The sequence below is a fragment of the Cibotium barometz genome, chromosome 8 (assembly GCF_041138505.1).
Source record: "Cibotium barometz isolate CiBa-2024 chromosome 8, ASM4113850v1, whole genome shotgun sequence".
NCBI classification, from domain to species: Eukaryota; Viridiplantae; Streptophyta; class Polypodiopsida; order Cyatheales; family Cibotiaceae; genus Cibotium; species Cibotium barometz.
In genome coordinates, this window is record NC_141053.1 from 24313291 (window position 1) to 24341017 (window position 27727).

The following is a 27727-nucleotide window of genomic DNA, read 5'->3' on the forward strand; positions in this document are numbered from 1 at the left end:
GGGGGTGTTAGAAATTGTGCATCTCAATGTATTGGGGGTGTGCCCATTTATTGGCTATTTATCCATTTTTCTCCTGTTTAGCAGGTCGTGGGCTGTCAGCTAGCTTCTAGGGGCAGTCGGCCACCTTCCCGGCATCACTATATAAAGGGGCCTCCTCTATTCACTTGTTCAATCATCTAACCTATTGACAGGCACATGTTCTACACCATTTGCTGACTGGTATTGCCTTTGTAAAAGCCTCTTGCTACATAACATGATGTTCATTGTCTGATGTCTCTCTCTCTCCTTTGCTCTCCCTCACTCCTATGTTTTGCTTCCACATTGTGCAACTTTATCAAACCTTACATCACCGCCATCTATGATGCGTTTTCTCTGCTGCCCCACCATCACACCTGGGTTTTTTTCTTCCATTCAGTCTTGTGTTTCTCTACTGCTCAACCTTCATCACCTATGCTGCCGTCGTCTCTGCCTACTGTTTTTTTCTGAACTAAGCTGCCACATGATGCGTTTTTTCAATGCACACATGATTAAGTTCTGTTTTCTGCTCCCTTCATTGCTGCATTTTTCTTCCTTGCATTTCCTGCTGGCTGTCCATACACACCTAAGGACTTCTCTTTGCCCGCCTCTTCATCATTATGAGCTGTCCCCTGTGTAATCATCCATTTATGTTGCCGCTTCTTCTCATCATGGGCTGTTCCCTGCTGTCTCCGGCATGCATTTACAACATACAAATGCCGCCCTAACAGGATCATCTCTTCATCAAAAACAGCCGACCAGCATGTGCATTCCTTCCCAACATGGCAGACTAAGACCCAACTTCTCTTAATGCGAGGAGAGTGGAACATTGTCAAAGGAACGGAGAAAAAGCCTAAAACAGACCCCTAGAAAACCCTAATATTGGAGGACAAGAATGACAATGCAATGGCACAAATTGGCTTTGCTGACAACCTCATCCACCATGTGGACTTTGACAAAATATCCCAAGAGGTATGGGAGAAGCTAGAGAACCTATTCCGTAACAAAATCAACAACTCAAAGGTATCCCTTAAGCAGAAGTTTTTAAATTTAAGGATCAAACTTTGGGTGAACATTTGAGAAACTTAGGCTCCATTATTCAATACCTTGCTGCCACCAAAGCACAATTTGATGAAGATGATATGAAAGCCATCCTATTCACCAGCATAGAAGGGATTCACTAGTACTAAGGATCTCTCGTGAGATGGAATATAGTGCATTGAAACCAGTCCTTATTGATGAAGACCACCGTCTTAGAGAGCTGACTGAAGCAACACTTCAATCAGAGAAAGCCTTCCTCTTCAAGATGAAAGGCAAACATGAAAGAAGGACCATCAAGTGCACCTATTGCAAAAAGCTTGGACGTACAGAAGATAGGTGTTTTAAGAAGTGGCCAAAGAGCAATCAAAGGATCATGCAAACTTGGTACAAGAGCATGAAGATGAAGATGAAGTTGGAAGCATCTACAACAGCCGATGACAAAGCCCTCACTATCATGGCAAATATTTCTCTTAATGAGGAAGATTATGATTGGGCTTTCTAAGCCTTTTGGTATGAGTCAAGGGTTCTCTGCCTAGGATGTCCTCCAAAATCTAAATATTTTGTAGTTCGGGGTTCTGAAGTCCCCCGAAATCTAAATATTTTGGATGTCTTTTTGTAAGGCTTGTTTCTATAAAAGGCTTGGCTTTGTTTTATCTTACTTTCCCTACTTAGAGACAAGGGATTGTCTATGAATAGACTCATGTCAGCCCTGACATGAGAGTTTCAAGTGTTGGTATCACTGTGTTCTTTTATATCACGTGATTGCAGTTTAGAGCCCAAATCATCATACTGAAGGTCTCTCTCTTAGTTGACGCTCCTTCACTCGGAAGGGGGGTTTGTTGGATATTTCGGAGTCTAATAAGTGTCCGGTGGTGTGTGAACACCCTCTTATCAAGAGAACATAAGATAGGACCTTGGTGTGTCTATATATAAATCATTGTACATGGTGGAAGTATTATCATAATACAACACAACAACTCTCTCTCTTGTGTGTGTGTGTTCTCTCTCTCTCTCTCTCTCTCTCTCTCTCTCTCTCTCTCTCTAGCACGGCATGGGAGACGTCCAGTCAAAGTACTCACCATGGAGGACATTGAGGATATCCACCATCGACCGATGAGAGACATCTTTGGATAGTGATGTATATGATGCTTACCTTTGTTGCTGGAGTTTTCCTTCCTAGATGTTATCCATTAGGAGCTCCTATTACTTTTCCTCATAGTTGTTGTTTCAGTTTCAGTTAGTTGTTTAGTTGTTTTAGCTTTTCTTACACGCACATTGTATACGATCCACCAATTGTTGTAACCTTTTTGGTCTCATAGGTCATTTTGGCCTTTTGAAGACGTTAATGTATCATTTCATTTCTTCCACCCATCGATGTCTATGCCGCAAGTCATCATGGCTTGATCTCTCCATCTCTCCTTCCACTCCACTCTCTCATGGTTGAAACCATGTTCACCTACAAAGGAGCACTATTTTGTGTAGATGCCCACCCTACTTTAAGATTGCAAGAGATTTCATTGTCTTTTCCGAGATGAATTCGGCCCTCTCATGGGTTATGGAGCATAAGGATCAGAAATATTTGGGCATGTACCTACTCGAGCTCTATCACCATCAGGATGCTATGCTCAAATAGCACCCACAGTCAAAGCTAGCAAGATGCTTCTGACCTCCTTTACAGACTTCTTTAGATTGCCTCAACCTGCAACAAAGGAGGTCACTTAGAGCCCACATGGACAAAGCGACCATACAAGCCATCGACATACCAACGCACGAGACCCTCTAGCCCCATACACCCACGGAGTCACTAGAGAGAGCACACCCACGAAGGGTGACACACCCCCCACCCCCAGAGATCCGACCTTCTACATGTTAGTTGTAGATGCAAGACATACTCCTGCAACATGAACCACACGAGGTGGACTTGCATCATAGCTCTGTGCTTGGTTATGGAGAAGGATGGTAATGGTACGACTTTCCACCCGCCACTTGCAGATCCAAGACGTACTCAAGAAACATGGAGAGGCCCCACCACAGGCGATGGACATCATCACAGCTCAGCGCTCCATCATGGAGGAGGATGGTACTATAATTAGATGAAGCATGCACCCCTCTCACATACTGGCATATTGTATCAGCCACATGGCCACTTTGTACTACTTTTCGCACATGTTCATGACATAGGTAGCTAGTTTTTCTTCCAGTTTTCAATTCTTTTTCCATGGACCAGTATTCTCATGGAGCTATTGTACTACTTTTGGTCTCATAGACCCTTTGGGTTGTTTAAGGACGTTACTACAACTCTCTCTATTAGGTAGGAGACATTTGTTAATGAACAAGCCTTATCCAATTAGAAAAGCATAGAGGCATGTGGACACACTCTTGTAAAAGGGAGTGGATAAAATCCAAAAAATAACCACAAGGCAAAAGTCAAAGGGGCATCTACCTCTGCTAGAATCAAGGAACTGATTTAGGAGAAAAGGTGGAGTGAATCATGGAGCCACCCACTCACACCTACACACTCACCTAATCACAAATGTTAAGCTATGACTTATTTTTCCACTCTCATATTGAGTCATGTTTTCTCTCTCTCTCTCTCTCTCTCTCTCTCTCTCTCTCTCTCTCTCTCTCTATTTATGCCATAGCCATAGCCATGTTTCTCTATGATCAACCATAGCCTCCACTTCATTGTTTTCTACATTTGGTATTAGAGCCAGGTCTTTAGGGTTAGCAAATCAACAGCTATGGAGGTTCAAACTGATACATGGTGTTGTGTGTAGTAATGAGAGAAGGCTAGAGAGATAATTGAACAAAGCTCAAGAGACTGTATTTCCACATACAATGTAATGCTTGTATTGATTGATTTGAAGTTTACAAGGTACAATGCTTTTATAGGCAAAATGCCATATCTTTCTCAACACTCTATTCACTAGGGCAATGACACTTGTCTATACATAGTGACATCACTGCTTACACACACAAACACTTAAGTGACTATAAGCCCTTGTTCACACACACACACACACACACATTCACCTTTGAGACGTGTTTACACACATACGCTCATAGGGAGTGTTCACACACTGAAGCTTCGAATATCCAACAAACCCCCCTTCGAAGCGAAGGTGGAGATGCTAGGATGGCTTTCAATAGTCCTTGTCCTCTAATACTAGCAAAAACACATGATGTTCCCTGTAACTGGCTCACAAACTCAAGAACATGGCTCAGAGGCTAATAAGCATGACTCAAAGGGCACAAAAAAGCAAGACCTCGTGTTTCTAAGTAGGGATGAGAGTACGTGGAGCCTTTTATAAAAACAAGGCTTATGAAAACCATATACAAGATTATTTTTAAAAGACATCTCGGCCAGAGAACCCTAGATGCTCACACACATGAAATCAAACAAAACATGTTCCCCGCAACTAGCTCACAAACTCATGAACATGGCTGAGAGGCTAATAAGCATGACTCAGACGGCACAAAAAAGCAAGACCCCCGTGTTTCTACGTAGGAATGAGAGTACACGGAGCCTTTTATAAAAGTAAGGCTTACAAAAACCATACACAAGATTATTTTTAAGGGACATCTTGGGCAGAGAACCCTAGATGCTCACACACATAAAATCAAACATACATGGATTAAAAATCAGGGTAGAATCCCCCCTCAATACTGGTGATTTAGACCTTTTTGTGGTGTCGTTTCCAAACAATGGAAGCTTGGGCCATCGTTTTAGGCTCAGGGGCTAGAGTAGAGGATCTGGAATGGCACAAGTTTGAAGCAGAACAGAGAAATCCCTAGATTTTCGTCGAAGCAAAGGCTTCATCTTGATACCGGAGGCTTATGCTTGAGAAGCCCCCAAACTTTTGGGACTATATGCGCTTTAGATTGATGATTACCATGCGTGAAAAACAGTGAAAAACTCCTTGCTTGATGTGGTCTTGTTGGTATGCAATTGTTGGACTAGGGAGGCTCGACTGCAAAGCTGCATAGGCATCAGCATCACCATCACCATCACCAACAAAGCGGGCTAGAGGCGAGTCGGGCAAACTAGGCGAACAAGCCGAGGTCAGAGCGGCGACCACAGTGGAGCAGAGAGGCGGTGGCATCGGTGGAGCAGAGCGACATCGTTGGCATTGATAGGTCTCTGCACACTCGCACCACCCGAAAAGGCCAGCAACAATGGTGGCTCCGCCGGTGCCTAGGGGTGGGGGGATGGAGGGCTAGGCTAAAGTGGTGCGCCCAACACTAGCCTTGCCTGAGAAAGCCAGTGGCTTGGGGTGGGGCGCTTTCACAGGGACAGCAAGAAGAACACTATGCTCTGATACATTTGTGGTATCTTTAGGGTTAGCATACCTACAGCTATGGAGGTTCAAACTGATACCTGGTGTTGTGTGTAGTAATGAGAGAAGGGTAGGGAGATAAGAGAACAAAGCTCAAGAGACTGTATTTGCATGTACAAGTAATGCTTGTATTGATTGATTTGAAGTTTACAAGGTACAATGCTTTTATAAGCAAAATGACATATCTTTCTCAATGCAGTAGGGAGATAAGAGGACAAAGTTCAAGAGATTGTATTTGCATGTACAATGTAATGCTTGTATTGATTGATTTGAAGTTTACAAGGTACAATGCTTTTATACGCAAAATACCATATCTTTCTCAACACTCTATTCACTGGAGCAGTGACACTTGTCCATACCTAGTGACATCACTCCTTACACACACACTTAAGTGGCTGTAAGCCCTTGTTCACACACACTTGCACAGATTCCGCTTTAAGAGGTATTCACACACTAAAGCTCTGAATATCCAACACGAGACTGACGAGACAGAGAGTACACTGCAATACTTTCTCTCGTCGTCTCAAATCCAAGAGATACTCCAAAGACCCCGGAGTACTTTCCCATGAGGGGTAGTCTGTAGATATTGAGAAACTCTACAAAGTTGTTGATGAGGCTGGGTCTCCTCTCCAGGATGCCACCACCCCATGAGCCTCAATCTCTATAGCTGTACAGGCCATACCTCAATTAGCCACTACTTACGTGTTATGATGATGCTAGTTTTAGGTTCTTTTTCATTTACGTTATTCACCAGGATCATTGTGACCCATGGGTACTTTGTAACATATTTTTGGTCTCATAGACCCTAGTGATCTTTTGAAGACGTTAATATAATTCTCTCTCCCCCATATTCATGTATTCATGTATCCATGTACTCATGTACCCCGTTTTGACTAGTAGCATTAGCTTCCCACTCTCCCTAGTTGCTATTTCCGGATGCTCCCTACTGATGTATTGTAGGGCTAGATACTTACCTTCAGTTCTTTCTTTTCTTTTCCACTCAGTGTATCAGATGTCACATGGTTGTAACTTTCGTCTCATAGGTCACTTTGGCCTTTTGAAGACGTTAATATAACATTTCATTTCTCTCTCTCTCTCTCTCTCTCTCTCTCTCTCTCTATTTTGTGAGGGATTTGGTCCACTCTCTAGGATCATTGACTTCCAGGACCAGCGTTGCCTGGGCCTCTTCCTGCTTGAGCTTCGCAGACACAAGGACACCTTCTTGAGAACACCACCCCGCCCCCTCCCTCGCCAGCCAACCATCGCCAATTTCTTCCGGACCTAGGAGGTGGAGGACACCGACATACTGGATCTCGTGGACCCTCCACGAGCTGCTCTAGACCTACCTCGCCCGAGGGGGGTTACCTCGGACCGAGCCTCTGCACTCCAGCGTGCCTGACGCCCTCAACCCCCCCCCCCCCCCCCCCCCCCCGTCGGCCACGATCACCTCATCAGCTCCAGATCCAGGGCATGCTCCACCGCCATCGAGCTACCTTTCCACGTGACATAGCTGAGGGAGACCTCTCGGCCATACTCGTCAGCCCCATGCTTGATATTTTGGAGTGGTATACCATCTACTTGGAGCTGATGTTGCTCTCATGTTTCTATGTTCTTAGTACTCCAATGAGATAGCTATGTTTATGTTTTCTTTATGTTTTATTTTCCATGGACAGTTTTGTATCACCCCAATGAGATAGCTATGTTTATGTTTTCTTTATGTTTTATTTTCCATTCCAGTCTCATAGACCCATTGGGTCTTTTGAAGAGCTTTAATATAACTTTCTTCCTTTTCTCTCTTCTTGATTTGTTCTATTTTATTTTCCGTTCCATGATGAGATATGCTGTAACTGATCCGGCCACTCCAAGCACAGATTTAAATATCCACAACAGAGCACACACTGAACAGAAGGAAATAAATAAACACTACGCAGCACTGAGGCCGGAACAGGCCGACCCCCCTTTCAGAATAATATTTTATTTCAGCATGTTACAAACATGAGAGATGAGGGTGTTTTTCAACACCAGATTTCCAAGACTTTCATAAGCCTGTAGCCAAGGAATTCCATATACAGCCAGATGCTGTAGGGCCTGTTTTTGCCCGAGAACCTGCTGATGACAAATCTGCTGTACCGCCAGCTTCTGCAGCAGCCAGTCGAAGAAGAAAAACACTGTACTGTTGTACACCCTGTATCCTGCATGGGTACTGCTGTTCAGCCAACTCTCTACTGTCGGCCAGCCTGTGAGCGACTAGCAGAAGCAAAACGCAGCACTGCAGGCGGCCAGCTCCAAAATGGGAGAAGGGAGAGAGAGGCCAGCTGCTGTACGGCCAGCTGTATGACCAGCTTGGAGGCGGCCAGGAGAAAAAGAACTGCACAGAAACTGTCAGCCTGTATCTGGGCGCATATGAGAGAGAGAGATCTCATTCGCTTATGCGTGAGTCCTCCCATAAGAAGCCAACTAGCCTATCTATAGCATAGGCTTGAGCCAAAAATAATAAAGAGCACCTTTTTTTATGCCCACGTTTCCCCAAACGCAGAGAGGAAGGACAGCTGCCATGAATATATTAAAAGCGTAATTCATCCATGAGATATGGGCGCCTGTTTTGTGTGTCCATACAAAGATAAAAATTCTGGTCCTTCCCATATGTATGCTCTCAACTACAAAGCCCATAAAATGTCTACCCACTTAAATAAGTGTGAACAAATAGCCTTATAAATCATTCATAAGAGAAAAAGTCCTCCAACACACACATCCGGTGTCCAAAATCTCACGCAGAAACTTTTTGAGTAATCCTCTGACAGTCCTTTATCAAATCCTAGCTTTATACATGTGTCCATCACCCTGTGATTCTTGGAAATCCCCTGTTCTTTGAAGGAGCTGAAGAAGCTTAGTTGAAAGTTAGGGTTTCATGTGGGAGACACACACAGAGAAGAAGGGAGAGAGAGAGAGAGAGACGTGGGGATAAGTCAACTCACAAAGTATATGAGTGTGTGACTCCCCTATCACACATGTGTATTTGCTCTAGTACACATAGTGCACTTAGTACATTAAAAGTACTAAGTGTACTATGTACTATAAAACTTATGGGCTTGTACACACTATAAGGGTGGGCATAATGCCTTTACCCCAACAACCTCCCACTTAAAGGCAAAGTGCCCTTAAATGAAGGAAAAGAAAAATCAGCATGTACATGATAATATACAAGGCCATATCAAGATTGAAACTGGCCTCATCCAATGCCCATCAAGTGTCTGCAATGAGCAAACCGCTCTGGAGGCAAACTCTTTGTCAACAGATCAGCCGGGTTGTCATCCGTATGAATCTTGACAAGCTGAATCAGCTTGTTCTCTATCACCTCTCTGATGAAGTGATACTTCACATCCACATGCTTCGTCTTTGCATGAAAGATAGGGTTCTTTGCCAACTGGATGGCACTCTGACTGTCACAATGCAACAATGGAATATCCCCTGTATAACCCAAATCAACCACTAACCGAGATAGCCATAATGCCTCCTTGCAAGCGTCTGTGGCTGCAATATACTCGGCCTCTGTAGTAGATAAGGCAGTGCACTTCTGCATCCTGGATATCCATGACACAGCACCTCCTGTGAATGTAAACACATAACCGGTAGTAGACTTCCGGTTATCTGGATGACCGGCATAATCCGAATCCGTGTAACCATGCACTAATGTATCCTGTTTGCCAAAGCAGATGCACATATCTTGTGTGCCCTTCAAGTATCTCATGACACCTTTCATTGCTTCCCAATGCTTCTTGCCAGGGTTGGCCATGTATCTAGTAACCACTCCCACTGCAAATGCAATGTCCGGCCTGGTAGCAACCATGGTATACATGAGACTGCCACAAGCTGAAGCATACGGAATCTTGGCCATATCAGCCCTGTCACTATCCGACTGTGGGCTGTCCATAGCATTGAGTTTCACATATGGAGGCAAAGGAGTACTAGTCTTCTTCCCCCCTTCCATATTGAACCTCTGCAAAACTTTGCCAATGTATTCCTTCTGAGACAAATACAACACATGCTGATTTCTGTCCCGAAGTATCCGCATACCCAAAATGTGATTTGCATCACCCAAATCCTTCATATCAAAGGTTTGATGCAGCCTCTTCTTCAAGGCATCCATCTCTTTACGAGATTTCCCGGCAATCAGCATATCATCAACATACAAGATGAGGATCAATAGACTGCCATCCAAAGCTTTCTTGGTGTATAAGCAGTGATCTATGTCACTCCTCCTGAAATCTTGGGATTTCATGAATGTATCAAATTTATGATACCATTCCCTTGGTGCCTGTTTGAGCCCATAAAGACTCTTTTTCAGCTTGCATACAAGCTTCTCCTTTCCATTCACTGCATAACCCTCTGGCTGTTGCATATATATCTCCTCATGGAGATCACCGTGAAGAAAAGCAGTCTTCACATCCACCTGAATCAAATCTAGATCATCATGAGCAACCAAAGCTAATACAGCTCTAAGTGTGGTCATTTTGACCACTGGAGAGAAGATCTCATCAAAGTCCACACCATATTCCTGCTTGAAGCCCTTAGCCACTAACCTGGCTTTGTATCTTGGCTTTGCATCAGGTGCAACTTTGAGCCTGTAAACCCACTTGCATGGCAAAACCTTCTTGCCTGTAGGCAAATGCACCAACTTCCATGTTCCGTTTTTGTGCAGAGAATCCATCTCTGACTTCATAGCACGCTCCCAAAGAGCCTTGTCTGCCCTCTGTAAAGCCTCCTTATAACAAGAGGGCTCCCCACAATCAGTGAGCATCAAGTAGTCAACCCTTGGAACAAACCTGTCAAGGGGTTTGGAGGGTCTTGAGGACCTCCGTACCCAATGATCATCATTTGCAGGTTGCTGTCCAGCCTGCATATCACCTATTGGTGGCTCCTGTTCTATGCCATAAGGTTGAAAGATCATGCCCGGTATCTCCTCTAACTGTGGGATATCCATAGGGATATCTTCTGCCATCTCTGGCTGTCCATTTGGACCATTTTCAGCACTATTTAAGGGCTGGTTTTGTTGCTGTAATGGCTGATTTACAGCCCTTGGTTGTTGTCCATGATGTCCATCATCATCAAAGATGACTTTGCCAGGCTCCTGTTGCCTTGCAAGCTCCTTATACATGCATGTTTCATCAAAAATGACATCATTGCTGCGTATAATCTTTCTATTCACTGGATCCCAAAGTCTATAGCCCATTTCACCTCTGTCACCATATCCTAGGAATATGCATTTGTGAGACTTAGGATCAAGTTTGGTGCGTATTTCCCTGCGTATGTGCACGTACGCAACGCAACCAAACACTCTCAAGTGCTTGTAGGACGGAGGCTTCCCTGTCCATACTTCCTCTGGCACTTTCCCACCAAGCCTCGTGTTAAGTGACCTGTTTATAAGATGAACGGCTGTCATAACAGCTTCAGCCCAAAAACCATGAGGTAACGCAGCATGTGACAACATAGAACGGACCTTCTCCTGAATGGTCCTGTTCATCCTCTCTGCTGTCCCGTTTTGTGGAGGATCATAAGGAGTAGAGAGCTCCCTCTTGATGCCTTTAGCATCACAAAAGTCCTGAAACTGTTTGGACATATACTCTCCACCATTGTCGGAACGCAAAGCCTTTAGTGTTTTGCCAGTTTGATTCTCAACATGAGCAACAAACTTCTCAAACACTGAGAATGTATCACTCTTCAAACGAAGAGGATAAACCCACACCTTGCGTGTGGCATCATCAATAAAAGACACAAAATATTTTGCCCCTCCCAAAGAAAGCCGAGGCATCTCACATACATCTGTATGCACAAGCTCTAACTGAGCATCTTTCTGTCCAAGAGCTTTCTTGTGGGCACTGGAGTTGCCTACCATATATACAATGCTCACAAAACTGAAAACTTGAGAACTTTAGAGAAGGCAAGTAACCAAAACGAGACAATTGCTCCATTCCTTTGACACTCATGTGTCCCAACCAGCTATGCCACATAGAGATTTCCGGCAGATTAGCATGGTGACAAACACCAGCATGCATGAAGTAAAGACTGTCCACCTTAGAGCCTCTGGCAACAACCAGTGAGCCCTTACTAATCTTCCACTTTCCACTACCAAATGTGGTAACATAACCAGCATCATCAAGCTGTCCAGTAGAAAACAGGTTCTTCTTGATCTCAGGCACATGCCTGACATCATGGAGCATAAGCTGTGAGCCATCTGAAAACACAAGCCTCACATCACCTCTGCCAAGAATCTGGCATGCATGGTTGTCACCCAAATAAACTACTCCTTCATTGCCAGCAGTATACCTGACAAACAAGTCTCTGCAACCTGTGACATGAAAGGAGGCACCTGAATCAATGATCCACGAGTGCATACCATGACCATCTCCTGCATGGAGTGAATGGGCATCAAGTGAAGACATGAATAGAACTTCATCCTCACTATCACCTGCATGTGACACATTAACTTCTTCAATCTTGACTCCACTTTTGCCCTTTGGCTTTGCATCTTTGGCTTCATCTTTGTCTTTGTCTTTTCCTTTTGATCATTCTTCCATTTGTAGCATTGCTTTTTGAAATGTCCCTTCTTGCCACAATAATGGCATTCCAAGTCCTTTTTGGAGCGGGACTTGCTCCTTCCCCGTTCTTGGGTTTTACCCCTTTGCTGGGATCTCCCACGTGCATTCATTGCATTGGACTTTCCAACAGAGTTGTTCTTCCTGTTCATTTCCTCTTGAAGGAGAGCGCCCTCCACATCTGCATATGACAGCATAGCATTTGAATTGCTGGTGGCTGTCCTGAATGTGTCCCAACTCTCTGGCAAAGTGCATAAGAGAAAAGTGGCTCTGAACTCATCGTCCATTGCCAAATTTTGATTGACGACCTGGCTGACAACACCATTAAACTCATTTAGATGGGCAGACGCCCCTTCCTTCATTTGAAGTCCTGTGAGTTTCTTCAACCAATACACTTGGCTTGAGGCACTTTGCTGGGCATACAAGTCCTGCAATCTTTGCCACATTCCCCAAGCTGTCTTCTCTTCACGTATGCTGAAAAGTAAAGAGTCTGACACAGACAACATGATGGTGGATCTTGCTAGCTCATCCATATCTTCCCATTCTTTAGCAGTAAGAGAAGCGGGCATTACACCCCTTTCTTTGATGGGCTTGTGCTGCTTCTTCTGGAGCAACACATTATAGCACTGGGTTTGCCAAATGTCATAATTATGTGAGCCTTCAAGCTTTTTGATGTGAAGCAATGAAGAGCTCTCACCTGTGGTTGCCATAGCAATATGCAACCTTTGACACAGTCAATGCCTGACTCCCTGCAAGATGTGCAAACACTGCACCAAAGCACACAAAATGCTCACAGTTGTTCTCCCAAAGTTTATCTCCCACTGCGGAAGCACGAATGCAAAACTCCTCCCACTGAATGTGATAAAATAACCAAAATCTGGTTGCTGCAGATTTATGACAGCACCTTAGATGTGCTCTGTTCCCCTTCCAAAATACTGTACAACAGTACTAAGTGCTCACCAATGATGTACCAAATCTGTACCGGCAAGTATAGCAGCTGAAAATGAGCCTTTTTCTCACTCAAATCAATGTACAGCCATGCCAAAACTTGTACAAAGTTGTACCAAATCTATGCCAGCAAGTACAGTAGCAATAAATGCTCCCCTAGCTGTCCAAATGATTGAAAATCAGACCTTGACAGTCCCCACCACTGCATACAACAGTCCCGGACAGAAATTGGGCAAAAGCCCCTTGACTGCAAGTGGATTTCTGAGGGTTCAAGGCATAAAAGTCTTCCCTGCTGCTTTGCCAAGCTCAACAAGCACAAAATCTTGAAAAGCCCCTTGATTCAAGATCAATTTCTGATCATGAATGGTACATTAATGCACATGAAGGCATCCAGAGTCTTCACAATGCTTCCCCCTGGCCACATATACATCCAATACATAAAAGCCCCTTGATTTACCGGCACATTGAGTGCTTACAGGCATCAACACATTGCCCAAAGCATCAAATGCCAGTGCCTGCATCCAAATCAACCCAATTGGCACAAAAGCCCTTTGATTTGCACTCCAATTTCCTGCAATTTAGCCCGGAATGTGAGATTGCTCACATCATACAGCATGTATGAATGCCCAATGGCACAATTACATCAAAAGCCCCAAATGTTGACACCCAATTTCCTGCCAATTGACCCGGAATGTGACCAATGTCACCCAATGTTGCCAATTGTGCTCAAATCTGAGCCATTAGGACCTGTACCTGCTCAATTGATGATAATGGACATGCAAATCCCAAAATTGAAGCAAATACCTCTGAAAATTTCTGATTTCTGTTGTAGGAAGGGAGGCGTCGTATTTGCTGACTCGTGTGCTGATGCTGCTGCTGCTGTGCAGGTACGGATGCTGGATCAAGCCTCTAGCTGCTGCTGGCAGTTGGAACACGTGCAAGGCGAGCACGTGTCGAGTGTTGTGGCTACAGTGTCAAAAGAACTTGAGAGTTCTCCACCGCTCCGCCTCAGACCTTTACTCAAAGATAAACAACTTCTTTCTTCGAGTAGCACGCAAGCTACTTTAGAGATGTTCGGCCAGCACGGTGTCCACGTCTACCACCTCGACTACGCTTCCACTCCCGACAAAGTCACTGCCTGGCTTCGCCCACTTAGGAAGAAGGCTCAGAAGATGCGACTGAGAAAAAACAACTCCTACCGCTTGGCTCAGGTACGCAAGGGCTCCAGACGGTGCTCAGATCTTTTTCCGAGGGACTAACGGCGATTGAGATTGGCTGGGGTTTTACGACTGCGCCCTTCTCTCAAATAAGCTCCATCTCTCAGATCTGCTTTGCTCAGCTCATTCGTGACCAACTGTTTAACCTCTCAGCTGAGGTGACAATAGCCACACTTGACATTGACCAGAAAAACCAGAAGACAACGACCACGAGTTGCACTAGTGTGAGTGTTAAAGGCTAGGAAATGAACCTGCTCTGATATCAGTTGAAGGAGCTGAAGAAGCTCAGTTGAAAGTTAGGGTTTCATGTGGGAGACACACACAGAGAAGAAGGGAGAGAGAGAGAGAGAGAGACATGTGGGGATAAGTCAACTCACAAAGTATATGAGTGTGTGACTCCCCTATCACACATGTATATTTGCTCTAGTACACATAGTGCACTTAGTACATTAAAAGTACTAAGTGTACTATGTACTATAAAACTTATGGGCTTGTACACACTATAAGGGTGGGCATAATGCCTTTACCCCAACATTCTTATCTCTCCAATCTGATGTCCAGTGTCCACTAGACGTTCTACAACTGAAGAGAGGACCAAATGGTGACATTCCCCTCTTCTTATAAGCAGTTGACCGCAACTGAGTAGAGCTGCCTTCACATCAATAAGGCCGAAATAACCAGGTGAGACTAGGTGAGTCTGCATACATCATGTCCCAACTTCCATGAAGTGGGTAACTCTACTAGTTACACTCCCAGTTGGATATCCGTTCCTTACTACAAAGGAAGAGCTAGGCTCAGGTCCAAAATCCAATATATTCATAACACGGGCATTGAAGCCAACCGTATCAAAAAATAAACTTTGGCCAAACTCTACCGGCAACATCAAGAGCCAGACACAAGCACAAAAGCCTAACATGCTCCACATGTCCATCTCTGCACAAGTACCTCCACCCTACACGAGTACAACTGGTGAATCCATGAAGCCAAACATGCTCGCCAAGGTTTCCCATTCTAGGAGACTTCACTCACTAGGGCTACTACCCTGCCACGAGTTCATGAAACACTCACCAGGGCCACCACCCTTCCATGAATGCTTGTCGGCAAGGTTTGCCCTTCCACGATATTTCACTCACCAGGGCTACCACCCTGCCATGAGTGCTTGTCGCCAAGGTTTCCCTTCCGCGATATTTCACTCACCAGGGTTACCACCCTTCCATGAGTGCTTGTCGCCACGGTTTTCCCTTCCGCGCTGTCCACACTGATTTTGTGCATGCCAGGCATGCATCAAGTTCCAAAAATTAGCCATATACCTCATGGAAACGTTTTGCATTTAAGTGGCCTTCAACACAAAGAAGATCCCTGATATCCGTAAGGCAAGAGCTTGAATCAAGAGCTGATACCAATATAATGCCATGTGTTTGTACAGCCATTATGACAAAAGGCTCGAAAAATCCATTAAATCCTCAAAAAATCCATTAAATCCTTCATTGAGGATAGATAGATCCTGAATTTCAACGATTCCGTATCCCATAAAATACCGAAATCATAGAATAGTTTAATGGCTTTTTTGCAGCCAATTCATGAAAGCTAGATTGCTCAAAATATACTTCCTACAACATACACAACAAGAGGCTTCACCTTGCACATACATGCAAGGGTGAAAAACATATATCCAACCGACAAAAAGACTCAATATATTTATTTCAAAAAGAAGATTGCATATTCATAAGCCAAAATACTAAGCTGATCTTCACAAGATCGAAGGATACTGGCAAAAACTACACAACCGAGGTGTATCCAAAATAGCATCCTTTTTACATAAACATATGCCTTCCAAGAGAGGCTAAAAACTGTCGTCAAAGAGCCTATAACTCGGGCAAAGCCTCCGTATCAAAAAGATGTGAAGTCACCGGATGAGGGCAAAAGACCGTCACGTGACCCACTCCTCCGCAATCTCTGCACTCAGGTTGCCACAAAGGAGTGCGAGGAGGTACGCTCTATAGTACAAAACCAACATTCTGTTTCACCCTAGAACGGGGCTTCTTAGTAAGAACTGCTCTTCCCTCAAACCCAGGAGGTAGAGAGGGGGTTGTTTGAATATCTTCGGTCTTGCTCTTCGGGTGGTGTCACAAAGGAGAAACGGTTCCTATACTGCTCAGGAGGATTGGGTATGAGAAATTGGCCATTGGAATGAACCTTTATTCTACCATTTTCCTAGAGATATCTGAAGGCCAAATCTGTCGCATTCTCAGCATACATCTGTGCCAAGTCCCCAGTTGGACATCAATGACATGGGGTTACAAAGATCATCACAGGACCGTGAGAAGATCATGGTGTATGGGAGATATTTCCTAGACCTAGGAGCTGCACATGCTCTTGTTATCTATAATGGGATGTCTTGATGGCCCTTTTCCGATGCCCTCACCTCCTTCCCTTACTCAAGAGGTACCACCACCATGGACTACTTGATGGAATCTCTATCTTTGGCACACCTTCTCCCCAACTTCTCCATCCCGCCACCACCCTCTGAAGCCAACCATGCCTACCTCTCTTTCACTCTTACATGCACACCACCCATCCCCCTGCCATCAGCCCCCATCTCACATTGCACCCAGGTCCATTTTGATCACGAGCTTGACCTTGTTTACTCCGACCACATCTACCGTCACCTCTAGGATGTGGATCCTTCGGTGCCCCTACCCACCCTCACATCATAGCTCACGAGCATTCCACCACTTCTTTCATCTGCATGCGGCAATCTACCACCCACCAAACCACGTTGCGGTTCTATGCCCCAAGACTGTTGGTATGATGATGAATGCCAAACCACACGCTCCCGTCTTAAGCACGATGCACTGTGCAAACCACGAAGCACCAAGCACAACAGATTTCTTTGTGCCTCACCCAACGCAAGAAACGGAAGAACTACACCTAGAAAGAGGATGAATTATATCAACTCTTCTTATAGGGCCGAACTGCAAAGAGGCTTGGAGGACACTCCAAGAACATTGCCCCCCACGCCTATCACATGCCCGTACACACGGCACTGCTATGCACACTCCCTCATCATATCCCCCATCCGCCACCTCTGCCCCCACCTCACCACCTCCACCTTCTTCACAAAGGATATGGTCCTCAAGGCCATCCATAGACTACGTAACAGGTGGGCCCAAGATCATGAGGGACTCACTCCCGAGTACATCTCGCATTACCCATGCAGGATTTGCACTCTCCCCTCCAATGGAACACGGGAGAGGAGTGGCCCGAAATCATACCTGGGTTCTAATACTATCTTGGGAAACCAAGAGTTGCCAGACCACCCATGATGTGTCTAATACCATACCATGAGAAAGAATGATGGCTAGCCAAATGTGCCTTGCATGCCCTACACAATATGGGCCGCTGGCATTCACAAGGCGCACAAGCTTACGTGGGCCTACAAAGGCACTGGCATGCTAAGGTAAATCCCTACTCTCCCTAACTAGCACTCCGGTCTTTCCACAAAAAGACAAGCTTGGGGGATTTGAAGATAGGAGGGGTCCACTTAGAATATTTATATCCTTTCATCTTCCACACAATAAGGGCTGCTAGCATTCACAAGGCACACAAGCTTACGTGGACTTGCACAGGCACAGGCATGCTAAGGTAGGTCCCTACTCTCCCTAATTAGCACACCAATCTTTCCACAAAAAGACAAGCTTGGGGGAGTTAAGGATAGGAGGGGTCCATTTTTAGACTATTTATATCATCCTGGCATCTTCCACACATTCCTTGCATGTAGGATTACTTAACATCTCTTACCCATCTTGCAATCCCCATTACCCATGTGAAATTTGCAGCTCCGACAATGCTTACATGGCCCACTATGCCACCTACAGCTCTTCCTGCTCAAAAAAGCTTAGGCCCCGGCCACCCTGCCCCCCTCCTTGCCAGCCAACCATCACCAGCTTCTTGTTTTTTTTCAACTAGCCTTTGGCCCAAGATCCTTCCATAGTTACCAATTTTTCACCACCCGTAGGCGCCCACCCATAGGCGCTTATTTATCCGCCCATAGACGATGCCGCCGAGATAGCACCAAGGGGGTTTTGAACCCATCACCAGCTTCTTATGGACCCAAGGAGGAGGACACCCACAAAGAGGATCCCGTGGACCCACCTTGGGCTATCGTGGACCCACCTTGCCCGAGAGGAGTTACCTCGAACCCAGCATGTGCACTCCAGAATGCCCGGCACCCACGGCCCCCCGGACCACAGCCACGATCCACTCATCAGCTACAAATCTAGGACACGCTCCACTGCCATCGAGCAACCTTTCCGCGTGAACTCCCAAACTTTTCAGACTTACTTTGAATGGCTATTAACAGCTTTATAGGCGTTCTTTTCCTACAAGCTGCCCAATTCTGTGCATCTTTCAGACTTACTTTGAATGGCTATTAACAGCTTTATAGGCGTTCTTTTCCTACAAGCTGCCCAATTCTGTGCATCTTTCCACAGAAACCAAAGGTTGGGAAATGTGATCATCTTGGGAAGGGACTGAGCTGTTTCCAAAAGCGCTATCGGCCCATATGCTGGTGGCATACTGACTCGTTCCTTCCAAAGCTTCAAGTAACAAGAACCACTATGTTGATCCCATCATGCCAACAATGCCAAATCACAGCAACTGAGAGGGAACAATTTGTTGTCTGAATATTCATTGGATAATCAAGGTGAAAACCCACCTTATGGTATCTTCACTACAAATAGCCTCAGAGCCACATTTTTAGTAGAAGTTTATCTGTAAGGACTAAAATCTCAAACATCAACACTCCTACACTATGTGCACCAACTACTAGAACTAGCTTCTACACAAAGTATGAACCAAAACACTACCATGTGAACCCTTTCGATGAAATTGACAAAGAACCAAAGAAGCATGTCTTCCTCTTCTAAAGCATGGCACTTGAAAAAGATTGTGTGCCAACAGGCATAAGCATGATATTGGGCATCTTTTCTTTAAAATAGCACACAGCATGCAAGACTTGAAATGTTGAGAAATGATTCCGACCTGCAATGAACCACAAAAGGTCCAAAGTTTGATGGTACTTTATACAACAATCTAAACATCTGACGTACTGCCACAGTGGAGGTTGGAATGCCATAATCTGGCCAATCTAACTGCATATGCAACACAGGTATTGGAGCAGGACCTTCCAGCTGCAGCAATGTACAATGGCAAAAACACAAAGAACAAAATCAAAGCTAGTATTGGAGAATGCTTCTCTGCCTATGGCAACATATCATATTTTAAAAAGTAAATCAGATTTGAAGACCATGAAAGTCCATTGAAAGGCATCCTATGAATGCACAAACAGTAATTATTGACATATACTCGCAAATTCAAAGATACTAGTGTAAGTTTCAATTAAGTTGCAGAATGTTGCTCACTCTACCCACTCTTTTTCCTACTTTCTCGAAATTCTCCAATTTACCCAAATTTTGCACAATTTTTGCTCTCAAATCCCAATTCCCATCAATTTCTCTCCCAACTTGTTAGATTCCCAAATTTTGAATTCAAAATTTTTAGCATTCCCAAAAAATTATCATGTTTTACAACTAATTAACAAAAATTCCCACAAATTTTCAATCCAATGATTTCAATTTTCAACTACTCCATGTGTACTTGCTATTCCTGTTCTGGAGTGCCCTCCAAGATGTCCAAGGTGCTCAAAATCCATAGTTGGATTATCTCCCATTTTCAAAGCTTGTCCAAAAGTTCATAAATCCAGTAAATCTGTAAAATATTGATAAATGCCTGTAAATCCCAAAAATGGTGACAGTTATAAAGGCAGGAGGTGCCAAAGGCAAGGGAGTCGAGGGAGAAGAGGTTGGAGCAGCCATGGTTGACACCATGGGAGGAGCGGGGGGGGCGAGGGGGGAGGGGGGAGGGGGGGACTTCAGACCTTCCAGGTCTGAAACCGGACCCTGTACCACGGAACCCTTTGTCAAATCCACTGGGGGATCCAAGGATAAATGCACATAACAATTTTCCATCAAAACCATTACTCAGGTGCCGTGACCATAAGGCTCCCTCCCCTCCCCCAAACCCTACGGGTGCCACGGCAATGACAGCTGCACCTGCCAGGGGTCTGCACATGAGGGGCCTGAAGGGGATCTTCACGTGTGAGGGCGATGAGGCTTGGGAGGGAAGTGCTGGCAAGATGAGGTTGTCAAGGAGCACCGCAACCGATCTACACGCCAAGGTCCTCCATGTCTGGAACTCTCGGTGATTAGCCCGCCCAAGTGCGAGGACAAGCCCATGCCAGGTTGCCCATGTAACAACAAACAAAACATTGCTCAGACAGTCCCAAGAACTCAACCCGTTGCAAGAAATGGGAGCCATCAAACTAGGGAATGGTGACATGGCAAAGGAGGTTCTAGGTGGGGAGATGAGCACTCGAAGGATCGGAACTGTGCTGCTCTTACAACGGCAGTTGCCGGCAAGGGAGGGGACTCTAGAACCTGAACCAGGGAACACCCAATCACCGGGAGGAGTGGTGATAATCCTTAGGGAAACGGGGAGAACGGGAAACTTAAGACACTAACCAACCAGTCAGAGTCCAGAGAGAAGCCGTGTCTCCATCGGGAGAAGTAGACCTTGTAGCTCTGGACTGCCAGGGGCTTTGCAGCCAGAGAGGGCAAGCTCAATTCGAATGTAGATGTTAAGGATGTCGACAATACACCCTTATTCGCAGACAAACGTGGCTTCCAAGAGGTCTTGAATCTGTCCCCAGGCTCGCCTACTGCCAACTAAATTACAAAACAAGGTCAAAGGAGAGCACCGAAGAAGTGAGCAGCTGGAGACCACCTCGAATAAATGCCAATTGATGGCGGCCTCAAATGGGTTAGATGGAGAGGCTGTCATGAAGTCCTCACGAGGGGGAAATCCAAAGCACCAAATTGTTCTCTAGTGAGCACATGCAACAAGCAAACAGTGCAACAAGGAAAAGGAAAAAGAAAAACCGGCAGAGGGGAGGGGGAGGCAGGCAAAGAGGCAGATGAAGGCGGGCAGCGCTGAAAGGAGGACAGGTTTTACCTTCTTTCTTTTTCCTTTTGGTGGGTTTGTTGCACTGGGGGGGGGAGGGGGGTTGTGGGTGTTGTGGGGGGAGGCAGGAGAGGGGAGACGATGTTGCGCAAGCTGGGAGCTCCAGCTCATACCATTCCGTGTGGCTTATTCCCTCTTCGTGTTCCTTAACCTTTTACAAGTCACCACTCAAGACAACCTTAGACCATACAACCATTCAATTTGCATACACTAACCATGACCAACATTGCTATTTCAACAATTCTTTGCTGCAGCTGCAAGGATTTCAAAGTTACACTGTTATAGAACATAGACCAAAAAAAATCAAGCTTCAAGTAGAAAGAAGGACAAAAACAAGGTAAGCTTTGTACATAGATCTTCCCCTATCTTTGGTGAAGGTTTATTCTGTTCCAAATCCCTGTGCATACTCAGCTGCACAAGAGACTGCAGATAATGCTGAAGGCTTGTCACATGCATCGCACACTTGGATGCCATGTGGACAACTGTACAGCACGTGCATGACCTAGAGTGGAAACTGGTCCCTTGTGAACCCAAGTCCGGGACGAGTCAGCCAGGGTTCCACTCTAAGTGTCCAAGGTCACCTGTACAAGTCCCGTACATGGTCTTGGTGAGGTGTGCAAGTCCCGCCAGATACTAGGCATTTAAGACATAGAGCATGTAGTTGCATGTAGAAGAAGGGGAAGCCCTATGGGCCACCCCAATAAGGGTATTAGACCCTTGCCTACCAAGGGGGTAACCCTTGCGGGCCACCCTAGGGGCCAAGAGTGCCCAACAGCCAGCACGGCTGCGCATGCTGTCGGCCAGGCCTAGAAGGGCCTGGGCAGCAAGGCGGCCAGCCCTTGTGGCTTGGCCAGCCTGTCGGCCAGCACTTAATGGCTTGGCCAGACTATTGGCTAACCCATGGGCAGCCAGTCCAGCAAGCGGCCAAACCTAGGCAACCTGGACAGCATACCCAAGGCAGCCAGGGCATGGGCAAAGAAGGCACCTATTTAAAGGCATAATATTCAGGTCGTGGGATGATAAATCAACAGGCCAACTCCTGTAAGAACCCACGGACCAGCATCTAAAAGTGCTATATAAGCATTGCCTAGAAATTCATTTAAGCATCTTACAATTCACAAAGTGCTGAAGCATTCCAAGGACCAGGACAGCCAAAGGGAATCCTAAAGCAAAGGTGAAGGTTGAAGGTCAAGAGTCAAGATCATTTACAGAAGATCTACAGATTTGTGTTATTTTCTCATCATTCTAATAAAGCAAATACACCATCCGTGGTGGGGGCCCTACAGAGGGTATTCGGGACACTGCCAACATCTGAAAGGACAAAGTTTTCCATCTTTCAGCCCCTTTAAAATTCGGAACAATGGTTGAGCAGTCTGGATATAGAGCAGGGGCAGGCTCAAGAGGGTCTGGTGGAAAAGAATCAGAGCTAGTAACACAATTAAAATGAGGTTTTTATACACAGCATCTGCAAACATCATCTAAATGACTGTATTTGATTAGAGTTTGCTGCTTAGTTCGTGCACTATTTAAGGACTAATTTTGAAAGCAACGGAGGTGATAGGTCTCAGTTCAAAAAAAAATCACATAAAGATTGAACTCATGTAGCTCTAAAAGTAGCCACTCCTATCTTACTTGTCTGCCGAAGGTGTGGAAGCGAGACCACACAACCTAGAAGAAGGAAACACTTGCAAATGTAGGAGCTGAAGTACATTATTTCTGAGACTTACGTTGATGCTAGTTCTTCTTACGTATAATGTTGGATTATATCATCTCCAGAGGGTCTACATCATCTGTTTCATGCTTGTATTGGCCATTTATGAGGCCCTGCATTGGCATATCTTAGCAGAGATTATTAATCATTTTTTCTACCATTTTTTGGTATTTTTAGGCATTTTATGTAGCGTTTTATGCTACAGCCATGTTGTCGGCCTGCTACAACTGGCCGACCAGCATCCTAAGGTAGTATATAAGGGTTGGCTCCCTTTCCCTCAGTTCATCAGCATTCAGTTGATGTCATTAGCAACTGCTACTGCTTCTCATCATTGTACAACACTTACGGGCTTCCCTCGTGCTCAGATTTCAGCAATAAGTATCAGTTTCCAGCATTTATAGGTCTTGTACCTGGGCCTACTTCTGTGTTTTATATTTGCTTCACTTTCTTTCATGGTATCAGAGAAAAACGCTGACATGTGAGCAGAAGAAAACTGCGTTTTCTGTTTTGGAGCAGAGGCTTCGACAGTTCGCTGCGTTTTCTGTAGATTTCAGAGTTGAAGGTGCTGCGTTTTCTTCCGGGAGCAGAGGCTTCCTCACGAGTGCTGCGTTTTCTTCATCTGACACTCGGGACTGTTGTATTTCTGAATTTTCAGCAAAGACTGCTGAATTTTCTGATTGCTGAAGCCCTCTTCTAGGTGCTGAGGACAGGGAACTACATCTTGGAGAGATCTTCTTCCTCTCCTTTCAGTTTCCCACCCTCCCTCCCTTTCTTCTTGCTGTGCACAGCTTGAGAGGACTTGCTGAATTTTTTTTTCAGCCCCTTTTCTTCAGAGAAGGTTTCTTGTCAGAGGACATGGCTTCACGAGATTTCTCTACTGCTGCTCCTTCTCTTGTTGATACTCCAGCACCATCACAGCCTGAATCCCCTGCTCCCGCCGCTCCACAAGTGGTTCCTATTCCTAATCTTTCTTCTCTGAGTTTCTCTCATCCAGGTCTTGCTCCCACCCCTACCCACATACCATCCTACAACCCTCCCCAAGTCAGTGACTCCATGAAGCTTTCCGCAACCAACTATCATACTTGGTCTTTCTACACTCAGTTGTTGCTGGAAGGAGTTGGTGTGTGGATGGCTATCTCCACACCTCACTTGGTGGATCCTGCTTTAAGAAGCATATTGGATGCTCCGACTCATCTTATCGTCATCCATTGCATGACTCCATCCATACAGGCACAGTTTGTCTCCTCCCGGAAGTAATGCTCATCAGATGTGGACATGAGATCCAGAGGAGGTATAGGAGAGTTCCGACAGTGAAGATTGCCAAATTGGAGTCAGATCTGGGGAAGCTTACCATCACTGAGTCAGATAACCTGATTGAGAAGATTGGAGAGTTTTCCCGTATCAAGCTGCAACTTGAGAAGTACGGGAGCACCATCAACAAACAATCCCATCCATAAACTTCTTGGTAAGTTACATGCTTCCTTTGATTCTTTTAGGGATAATATTTATTTCCGTGATCCTCTCCCCCCTTTTGAGGAAGTCGTGAGTTATCTCCACGACAAGTGCATGCTTCGCGGAAAAGGCAAGTCGAAGTCTGCTTTTGTTGCCTCTGGCAAGGGCAAAGGCAAAAGCGAAAAAGAGAACTCCAACAACAACAACAACAACAAAAAGAAAGGAAAAGGCAAGGGTAAACAGGATTCTGAGGAATCCAAGGACAAAAGCAATGAATGTGATTATTGCAAGACATGTCATACTGAGGCTCGCTGCTTTGCTCGTCATGATGATTCTCGAGCAGCAAAAGCCAAGTATAAAAGCCCAGGATGCTTCTAAAGCATCTGACAAGGACAACACCAAAGATAATGGCAAAGTTTCAGAGGAGGGATCTGCCAAAGTTGCATACATGGCAGTCACAGATTCATCCACTTCTTCAAAGGATTCATTTCTCGTGATCACAGATATTACTTCTCCTGAAGAGGTTAGTGTCACACCACCTGAAGCGGTGGAATGGGTTGGTGATAGTGGTACTTCTGCCCACATGACCAATCAGGCCCATATCTTGGAGGACTACCAGACTATCTCTTCTTCAGTTCGTATCGGCAACAACTCTTCGCTTTTTGTCACCGGTGTTGGTAATGTTTCTTTGGGTTCCTCTGCCACCTTACATGATGTTCTGCATGTACCACGAATTTCCAAAAATCTGTTTTCAGTATACAAAGCTTCTTAGAAGGGACTTGGTGTGTACTTTGATGATGAGGTCATCGAAGTAATCTACAGGAAGACTCTCTCGGTTGTTGCCAATGAAGTCCATGATGGGGGGTCTCTACAAGATCACCAATTTTTCTTCCCAAATCCCTCACACTAATTCCCATATTCATCAGCTTTTCTCACCCGTGTTGGCTTTGGTTTCTGAGGCAGATACTTCTTTGTGGCATTCTCGCTTCGGTCATGTACCCATTGCTGCCTTACAGAAACCATTCTAAGCAGGTTGTCAACGGACTACCTCAGCTCAGGTCTCTCTCACACATCTGCTCATCTTGCATGATGGGCAAGCATCATTGAGATGCATTTCCAAAGGAGGCCACTCATCGAGCAACCCGAAGACTGGAGCTTATACACGCAGCTCTTGTAGGACCTATGGAGGTTGAGTTTCTTGGCGGGGCTCGATATTTTCTTCTTGTTGTGGATGATTTCACTCGCAAAGTTTGGGTATGTTTTCTGGCTCACAAGTCAGATGCTTTTGCTAGTTTCAGGACTTGGATCGCGATGGTGGAAAATCTGTGTGGGGGTAGAGTTTCATTCCTCCGGACTGATAATGGTGGCGAGTTTGTACCATTTGATGACTTCCTTGCTTCGAAGGGCATTCACTGACAGACTTCAGTTCCTTACACTCCTCAGCAGAATGGAGTTATGGAACGAAAGAACCGGACCGTCAAAGAGATGGCTCGTGCTTTGTTGCATCTCCCTCCTGCTTTTTGGGGTGAAGCTGTGGCTACCTCAGTTTATCTCATTAACCGCTCTCTCACAAAAGCGGTTGAGGGGATGACTCTAGAGGAGGCCTTTACAGGACACAAGCCTTCCGTATCTCATCTTTGTGTTTTCGGCTATGTTGCTTATGTGCATGTCCCAGATAAGAAAAGGACCACACTCGCCCCAAAGTCAAAGAGGATGATCTTCACAGGCTATAGTCTAAGATCCAAAGGATACCGCTTCTGGGATCTGGAGGTTGATGACATCATCATTTCCCGTGATGCTCGATTTGATGAGAGCTTGTTTGGCATTGATTCCTCTCCGCCTGATGCATCTTCCGACTTTCTCGATGATCCATTCCCACAGCAGATGCTAGTGATCTTCTACCTCTTCCACGTCCCACTCCTCCTCCTCCCCCTGCTGCAACCTCAGTGCCAGCTGCTCCTTTATAGTCGCCCGTTCCCGTTGCATCAGCTTCTGCAGCTCCCAGTCCCTCTACGAGTCTTGCTTTGACTCCGGGATTACCCTCACCAATGCTTACCTCATCACCACTTCCGGCAACATCGGATTAGTCCTCTACTGTAGCTGGATCTTCTTCTTCACGCTTTGAGAGGACGGCTGGCCTACCTCGGTGGGTTCAGCAACTCTTTAGAGATTCTGATCTCACTGATGCACAGCTCCATAACCAGATCTCTACCACCACCTCTGGCCCTCGCTATTCATCTCAAGCTTCCACATCTCATCACACAGTGAATTATGCTCTCATGAGTTCTCTCCAGGAGATTGATGAGCCTGAGAGTCTAGAGGAGGCTCTTTCACAGCCGCAGTGGCTGCAGAAGGCTCTTTATGGTCTCAAACAGGCACCCCGTGCCTGGTATCAGAAGATTGATGCCTTCTTGTTATCTCTTGGCTTCGAGAGGGCATATGCTGACAACAATCTCTATGTGCTTCTTTCTGATGGAGATATTTGTGTCATTGTTTTGTATGTTGATGACCTCATTCTTTTTGGTTCAGATACTGGGTTGGTCACACAGGTTTAGTCCAAGCTTTCAGAGACATTTGAGATGACTGATCTTGACCTTCTACATTATTTTCTTGGGCTGGAGGTTGTTAGAAGTCATCTCCTGTCTTTACTGAGACACCATGGCCTCTGTTGTGGGTGTGCCCTCCCTTGTAGGTGTTGTTCTCATTTTTCCTCACTCCCCGTATTTTTCCCCCATTTTTCCCATTTTTTCTGTGGCTTGGGTGGCAACCCTGAGGTCGCAGGATGTCCTTTTTTGTAGCCGACTGCATCAGTCTTCTTAGTGGTATTGGCCGACTGTATGTGGACAGGTCGTGGACCTTCTTGGTGCTGGCCGACACCCCTATGAGCTGGCCGACTGGTTTATAGGGTCGTGGGCACTTCTGGACTCTTGTCGGCTGTCCTACAGCAGGCCGACTGCTGTTTGGGGCCCATATAAAATGGCCCCACAACCCCTTGCCACATTGTATCATTGTATCTTGTATTCGGGATCTTCTTTGTGTATATAGAGCAGAGTTACACGCCTCTATCTCTTCTCTTGTGCTGTTTTTCTGCGCTGTGTTTGCTCGTGTTCCCAAATTTGGTCATCATCTCCGCTGCGTATTCTGACATGGTATCAGAGCCCTAGGCTCGTGATAGTTCTTGGGATTTTTGTGAGCAAGAAGGGGACTGTTGTGTTGCTGATTAGTGGACTGTATGGGACTGTTCGGGAAGAGGAGAAGCAAGAGAACGGCAAGCTAATTTGCTGGACAGCCACTTGCAAGTGTAAGTTCTTCTTTGTTCCCACCCACCCACCC

At 45.5% G+C, this 27727-nt stretch overlaps 1 protein-coding gene across 2 annotated transcripts in view; it reads right to left on the minus strand.

Moving 5' to 3' along the window:
* PTP1 (protein tyrosine phosphatase 1) overlaps positions 1-27727 on the minus strand; it is an 80187-nt gene that overhangs the window by 17946 nt on the left and 34514 nt on the right. For both annotated transcript variants that reach the window (XM_086801510.1, XM_086801509.1), the window contains one exon: positions 19195-19343. In XM_086801510.1, coding sequence (XP_086657636.1) covers positions 19195-19343 — 149 coding nt within the window. The remainder of the gene's footprint in view (positions 1-19194; positions 19344-27727) is intronic.